An 8,072-nucleotide genomic window follows, 5' to 3' on the forward strand; every position below is an offset into this window, starting at 1 on the left:
GCCATGGAAAGTAAACCAAAGGAATTTTCATTTCTTTCGTTCTTTGTACGGTTCAGAAAGGATGTAGATGAACGATGATATTTCCTTCTCTCTCCCATTATCATATATATATAATATTAATCTAATGGCTATTACTGTGTTAAAGAATGGTTAATGGACATGAATGGAAACGATCAACACAAGCCACTAACCTTAAGGATGGTTTATTAGTATTTAGGTCTTTGGTTTAATCTCCCTAAAATATTCTCTAATTTAGCCACCTTGTAATTTAGTCTTGTACTATATTTTAACAACTTATCTAATTAATCTCTTAAAAATTCTAATTTTTAAGTTCAGATACAACTTGTAATTACTCTATTAAAATTTTTTACTAACTCAATTCAAGTAATTCAACCTTAAAATTAAACTTTTCGACATCAACGAAAATTGAATTATTACATATGAACTGAGTAAAGCCAACGTTGATTGGTTAAAATGTAACAAATATGACAGCTTTGTAAATGGGATTATCAATTATATTCCTACCTTAATAGCTTTATCATATTTGAAATCTTTGAACTTTGATAAAGTCTTAATTGAATGAGATTTGCATGGAGGTCACGTGGTTTTACTTACTACATACATTTATGAGTTTGACACATTGATTTACGATTGCTTATTGTTGAAATATTTTTTCCAGCATTTGTCATTCCTTTAAATCCGTCGAGCTTTGTATATAGGTAATCTTAATTTTAAGCAAATTGTTACATTTGGAATGTTGTTCCTTTAGATCTTTCTGCTATTTTAGATTTTGATGCTTCTTCAAGCAATACCAATAAATTTGAAGTTCTAAGAAACGAGTATATTAGATAATCCTATATTAGATAATCCTGCTGGCTCCAGTTTTAGTATTCCTTCTATTCATTGGTATTTGATTTAAGTGTCAACAACTTTCTTATCTTTGAGAAATGGAATTTTGTTTTAAAAAAGAACGAGTTTGATATAATTGAGGTGCCAAATATGAGCCCATTACTAAGCAAGGCCTATGAGGTTCATGTGTGTTTCCGGGCTCTAGGTTTTAACAGAACTGACGCCATTGGCAGCGGTTGGAGGTTTGGGGTCGGGGGATTGGAGTTGTTGAAAAAGCTAGTGACGGTGTGCGTTTGAAAGAGGCGAATCCAATTCCTGCGAAATAAAAAGATATGATCAAGCTTTTAAGTTCAATTAAACATGTAGCCAAATCCAGTCCATTTATCCTGTTGAAAAATCGTAATGGTAATTCATGTTCCTACTCTTGTTTATTTATCCCACCATCTGCCATCGATTCCCCATCAGTTCATCACCTTAATCTAAGCGCCAAGGACGTGGTCGCCTCTTTGAAAGACTGGTTCAAGGCCCCAAACACATCTCTTCTTGACCGCATCTTCAGCATCCTAATCTCCCAAGACCAAGCCGCCCGGGACGATGAATCTTCGAGGCATGCCGCTGACCTTGCTCTCTCCCACCTTAATCTCCCTCTCTCCGAGACCTTTGTCCTCCAGGTCCTCTCCTACGGCCGCTCCTCCTCCAAAGACGTTCTCTCATGCCTCAAGTTCTTCGACTGGGCGGGCCGCCAGCCGGGATTCCACCACACCCGAGCCACCTTCCATGCCATCTTCAAGATTCTCTCGAAAGCGAAGCTAGTGCCCTTGATGCTTGAGTTCTTGCAGGATTTTATGAAGCATAGGTGCAGTTACAGGGTCAGATTCCACGACACATTAGTTTTGGGTTATGCCCTTGCAGGGAAACCGGCGATGGCACTCCAGATGTTCGGTAGAATGCGATTCCAGGGTCTTGACTTGGATACCTTTGCCTACCACGTGCTTTTGAATGCTCTTGTAGACGAGAGTTGCTTTGACGCCGTTGACATGATAGCTAAGCAGATTTCATTGAGGGGTTTTGACAACGGCATCACCCACTGCATCCTGGTCAAGTGCTGGTGCAAGCAGAGCAAGTTGGAGGAGGCGGAGGCCTATTTGCGCGGTTTGGCGGAGAGCAGGAAGCCCGTTGATGGGCATGCCGTGAGTATTATTGTGAGTGCGCTTTGCAAGGGCAACAGGTTCCAACATGCCGCCACCTTGTTGGAGGAGTTTACGGAGCTTAATGTGCCTATGGAACAAGCTTATGGGATCTGGCTTCAGAATGTTGTGCAACGTGGGAAGTTAAACTGGTACTTGAACTTTATCAATAGGAAGAAATTATTCAGTAGGAATGTTCCGCGCCTATTTCAGTACAATGTCTTGGTATTGAGACTGTTAAGAGAGTACCGGCTGAATGATGTTTTTGATTTGTTAATCGAAATGGAGAATGATGGAATTTCCCCTGATAAGGTCACCATGAATGCTGTTTTGTGTTTCTTTTGCAAGGCTGGGATGGTGGATGTTGCCATTGAGTTGTATAACTCCAGGTCAGAGTTTGGACTCTCTCTTAATAGAATGACGTATTGTGATTTTATCAGTAACTTATGTTGGAATGGAGTTATTGATGAAGCTTATTGTGTGTTAAGAAATTCAGTTCGTGAAGGTTACTTCCCTAGTAAAAAGACCTTCAGTATTCTTGCCGGTGCTTTGTGCAGAGAGGAAAAATTTGACAGAATAAAGGAGCTGGTAGTTTCGTCCCTAGAGCAGAAATTTAGGCCCTGCTATGATGTCTGTGACTCATTTATTGTAGCTTTGTGTAAAGCAAATAGGGTTGAAGATGCCTATTTATTACACGGTGAAATTAGTAGAATAAATAAAGACATGTCAAGTAAAACTTACTTTCACTTGATTCATGGTTTTTGCAAGTCAAATAGGGGAGATATTGCTGCAGCACTTCTACTTGAAATGCAGGAGAAGGGTCATAAACCAATCAGAAAATTGTTTAGATATGTTATCTGTTGCCTGTGCGATATGCAAAGCCTGGAAAACCAGTTTTTCAAATTGCTAGAGATGCAGTTGTCTCATTTTGAACCAAGCTCTCATATCTTTAACTTCTTCATTGCTGGAGCTGGTCATGCCAAAAAGCCTGAATTAGCAAGAGAAGTGTTTGAGATGATGCTAAGAAGTGGGATTAAACCTTCCTTAAGATCTGACATCTTTATGTTGCATAGTTACCTAAAGAATGATAGAATTTCTGATGCTTTAAACTTCTTTAATGATGTACGCCGGAGAAGACAAATAGGGAGAAAATTATATAGTTCCATCGTCGTTGGTCTTTGCAAAGCAGACAAGGTAGATTACGCTTTGAATTTCATGAGAGAAATGAGGAATAATAATGTTTTTCCGGGCATGGAATGCTATGAGCATCTTATACAGTTGTTGTGCTGGAAGGAAAGTTACAGTTTGGCTGTAAGTCTTGTTAATGAGCTGGAGCAAACTAGGGGCTATATTACATCTTTTATTGGTAATGTACTTCTGTCACACTCCTTAAAGACTAAAAAGTTGTATAAGGCTTGGGTTCAATTTAGAGAAGGGCAAGATGAGACATCAGATATTTCGTTGCTTGGACAACTAATTGGAATATTTTCTGGTTGCATGGAAGCAAACCAAGATATCAAGAGCTTTGAAGAAATAATTGCAAAATGTTTTCCAGTTGACGTCTACACATACAATACACTATTGAGGAAACTGAGTGAAAGCAAAGTGGACCTTGCTTTTGAGTTGTATGACTGGATATGCGAGAAAGGGTATGAGCCAAATCGATGGACGTATGACATCATAATACATTGTCTTCTCAAAAAGGGTAGGAGAGCTGAAGCTCAGAGATGGTTGGAGGAGATGTTTGAGAAAGGTTTTGATCTAACAGAGCGTACCAAACTGTTAATCTGATAAAGCCACAAGCCAGGTATTTAATATTAGCGAGAAATTTCTAAAATTTAGACCTTTTTTTTAACGTTGTAGAGAAATGAATGTGTTCGAGACCTTTATTTGATTGATCATGTGGAATATGTGCTCTAAATATTTTTATCAAACCTTATTTTTCATTGTGGTGTTGCTCATTGCATGAAAAAGAATGAAATATAATTTCTAAGGTCACTACTCAGAACTTTGCTTTGCTACTATTTATAATTGAGTTTTCCTAAAGAGATGCAAAAAATTAAAATGATATGGTTAGTTGGCTGTACGTTGTGTCCTATATTATTGTATTGTTTATTACTGTATGTAGACTTAAACATGTGTCCAACACTGGACTCTGTTCAAGTTCCACCTTTTGTTTTGTTTTGATTTTCATTTCATATTCTACTATATTATTGGATTTCTGTTAGGGAGTTATTACTACCATGCACTTCCTACTTGTAACATTTTAGTTTGAAAAACAACTAGGTTGCATTTGGTAACTTGAATTTAGGAGTTTTGATCTCAAATTTTGTATAAATCATGTAATAAAAACATGTAAATATCACTTTCATTGTTGTTTCCAAATTCATTTACTTATCGGGGTCCAATTTATTTATGAATTTGAAATACCTATAGGCTATAGGTATTTGTAAATTAGAAATTTGCCTTGGTATACCCTTTGAAATATGTAGACATAGTGAATTTTACTTGAATTTGTGTATAATATGTGCATTTGGATTTTTTACCAAAATGACCCAATTTTTTTCATTATTTACAAAAATGATTCATTTTTTCAATAAAGTACATACATGACCTGAAATGAACAGTGAATATGGGTGGTGCCAATATCATTGGTGTCACCACCTTGCCACGTCAGCCAATGATTGGTCGGTAGACTAAAAAACAATTTTTTTGGGTGGTGCCAATGTATTTGGTGTCACCCATATAAATGCTCGTATGTCAGTTTTTTGGTGGTGTCAATTAGATTGGCGTCATCGGTTCTCAACCTTTGCTTCTCCGATTTTCTCCATTTTACTGCCTTATATCTTTATCTTTGTAGTTAGCCTTGATTTGAAAAAACTAATGAAAAATGAAAACAAGAGAGGAAGAGAAGAAGGTAAGACAAATGAGAGAAGGAAATGGATTAATTAAATAGAAAAGATATTTTTTATGGAAAATTATGTTTGCATGCTGAAACATTTTATTTTTTTTAGGATTAATTAAAGTGCATGCTGGAACATTTTATTTTTTAGGATTAATTAAAAGTGCCTGGGAAAATAAAACGTCTTAGCATGCAAACATAATTTTCCATAAAAAAATATATTTTTTATTTAATTAATCCCTCTATTTTCCATAAAAGGTGCCTCGGGAAATAAAGCGTTTTCTTTCATGTTTTTGGAAAATTCTACCTCTCATTTTTGATTTTCCTTCGAGACCTTTCCCTTTCTAAATCAAAAAGAGATTTTTTTTTCTGGAAAACTCTTCCTCCCTACAACTTTTCTGGAAAACATTTCCTCTCCTCTATTTTGCCTTGCCTTCTTCTCTTCCTCTGTTCTTTTCATTTTTCATTAGCTTTTTCAAATCAAGGGTAATGGCGGAAGAGATATAAGGTAGTAAAAATAGAGGAAGACAGAGAAGCAAAGGCTGAGGACTAGTGACGCCAATTTAATTGGCACCTCTAATTTTTTTTTCCCTTATATAAAATAACGGGTGACGCTAAATACATCGGTACCATCCCCCAAAAAAGAAATTATTTTATTTTACTGGCCAATATTGGTTGCCGTGGCAAGGTTTATTGGCGCCACACATATTCACTAGTTATTTCAGGTAATTTACGAACTTAATTGAAAAAAATAAGTTATTTTTATAAATAATAAAAAAAATTAGGTCATTTTGAGGAAAAAGCCGCGTTTCTTTATTACAATTTATATAGCAAATAAAATAGAAACATTTAGTTAGTAAATTAGTTTTGAGGGTTTTAGTCTAGACAACTAAACTTCTGAGATTTCAGTTCAAAATAGAGATCAACTCTTTGGTTTATTTGACTATTCTTTTATTTGCTAATATGTAAGTATATCTTAATTTCTTAAGCTTTAGCTGTATAGATGATCTTATGATAAGGAACAGGGTGAATTTGATACTTAGGCTTGGGTGATAGAAAGGGTATGGGTGGTTGATTTGTTACCTCTGTTATTTTTAAGAAATAAAGTCCATGAGTATAGACTTACATTCTAATTGATTTTTTTTTTGTTACATTCTAATTGAAATTGAATGCAAACAATATTATATAAAGTTGAGTTTGTTTATTCAAAAATTGTTTTACCATTCTCCCTCTCTCAATCATTCACAGATAATTCTATGACACGTAGCTTCTAACCAGAAGCCTAAACCAAAGGCGTAGAGAAAAAGTGGTCGTCTCTCATCAAATTAATATCCGAAACAAAATTTTCAGGTAAGGATAACATATTGTATGCATGTTTATATATACATTGATTTTGGAGAGTCCAGCTTCAATTTATTTATGTCCTCTATTTCTAATAATAGTGGACATTAGGAAGTTTAAGTGTGATGTTATGGTTCTGCCACCGCTGCGAAACGATATGATATCTGATTCTTGTTTGAAGGGGGAGTATACACACCAATCAACATCTTTTAATATTAGAATTTACAATTTTACTTTTAAAATTCCTAATATCTTTTCTATACAATAATTCTTGATGTTTTAAGTTTAAAACATACTGATTTGTAAAAACTATTTAAGCATGAAATTAAAAAAAAAATGTTAAAATGTTTTTTAAAAGAATGTATACTGTTGCAATATTTAATTAATTGAATATATGATTTTAAGGTTTTTTTTTAACTAATGTAAATGAAATACTAAATTAAAATAGTATGATTAAAAATTGAAATTAAAAATTTTAAAAAAATTGAAATAGTATGATTAAAATATAATGCCATTTTATACGAAAAAAATATATTAAATCATCTTATTAGTTATTTTGATGTGACACATGTCATAATTTTATGTTTGAATATCGAGAAAATTGTAAGAAGATTTATGGATGACTTTAGGGGTGAGCGTTCGATCGAATCGAATCAAATCGAATGAAAAAATTTTGAGTTAATCGAGTTGACGAATCATATTTTATCATCCTAATTTGATTTGAAATTTTTTCGAATCGAGTCGAGTGAGATGGAATTCGAATCGAATCGAATCGAATTGAATTTATTTTGTTTGAGTTAAATTTTAAAAAATAATTTTGGGTCCTTGTAATCACTGTCACCCATCATAATAAAATTTATCCACCTTAATCAAAATTTTTATTAACTTTCAATCACCTCATAATTAATTTATTAATCTTTTATATACGGGTTAGCTTATTTGCTTGCTTAGTTTTTTCAATTATCTTTAGATTCTTGTCACTATGTATTTTGGAATTAAAAAATATATTAAATGTAAAAATATGATTTTTTAATAAAAGTTATTTTAAAGATAAAATGTGAATACCAATATAAAATTTTAACATGAATATTTAATGGCATAATTAATAATTTAATTTTAATATAAATGTTCAATATGACTAAACAATTTAATAATATAAATAATATAAAATGTGAAATTTAATTTAATAATATAAATAGTAAATATAAATAAAATTATTACTATTTATGTTTAGTGATTTTTTTTTGGATAATTTTGATTTTTTATTTGAGAGTAAAAGGTGAGAAGTAAAAATTTAGGGAGAAAATAAAAAGTTTTGGGGGATAAAAGTTTGAGGGGAAGTAAATAGAGGGAGTAAAATTTTGAAGGGAAAATATTAAAAAAAAATTGGGGGGGATGGATTTGGAGAAGATGGAAGGTGGGATTGGAAGGAAGTAAAAGTTTTAGGGGGAAAGTGGGAGGGAGTAAAAATTATGGGGGAAAATAAAAAATTTTGAGAAAAAGTAAATGGGAGAGTAAAATTTTGGTGGGAAATGGATTTTGGGTAGATTGGGGGGTTGGGATGGAAGGGGAGTAAAAGTTTTGGGGGGAAAGTAGGAAGGAGTAAAAATTTTGAGGAAAAAGTAAAAAGGTTTGAGAGTTTGGGGTAAAAATGTAAAATACTATAGTTTAATATTCGAATTATTCGAATTATTCGAGTTATTCGAATTCGAAAACTTAACTCGATTCGAACTCGAAATTCGAAAAAAAAATTCGAGTTGACTCGAATAACTCGATTAACTCGAATAACTCGA

General features: G+C 33.4%; 1 protein-coding gene across 1 annotated transcript; it reads left to right on the forward strand.

The window, feature by feature from the left end:
- Positions 1 to 695: 695 nt before the first annotated feature.
- LOC107951950 (pentatricopeptide repeat-containing protein At1g71210, mitochondrial) lies at positions 696 to 6,455 on the forward strand. Its single transcript, XM_041086023.1, has 2 exons — positions 696 to 3,843; positions 6,187 to 6,455. Exon 1 carries the CDS (start codon positions 1,182 to 1,184, stop codon positions 3,825 to 3,827), a length of 2,646 nt encoding a protein of 881 aa, XP_040941957.1. The 5' UTR covers positions 696 to 1,181; the 3' UTR covers positions 3,828 to 3,843; positions 6,187 to 6,455.
- The last annotated feature ends 1,617 nt before the right edge of the window (positions 6,456 to 8,072 follow it).

Source organism: Gossypium hirsutum, chromosome A02, assembly GCF_007990345.1.
Source record: "Gossypium hirsutum isolate 1008001.06 chromosome A02, Gossypium_hirsutum_v2.1, whole genome shotgun sequence".
Classification (NCBI taxonomy): domain Eukaryota; kingdom Viridiplantae; phylum Streptophyta; class Magnoliopsida; order Malvales; family Malvaceae; genus Gossypium; species Gossypium hirsutum.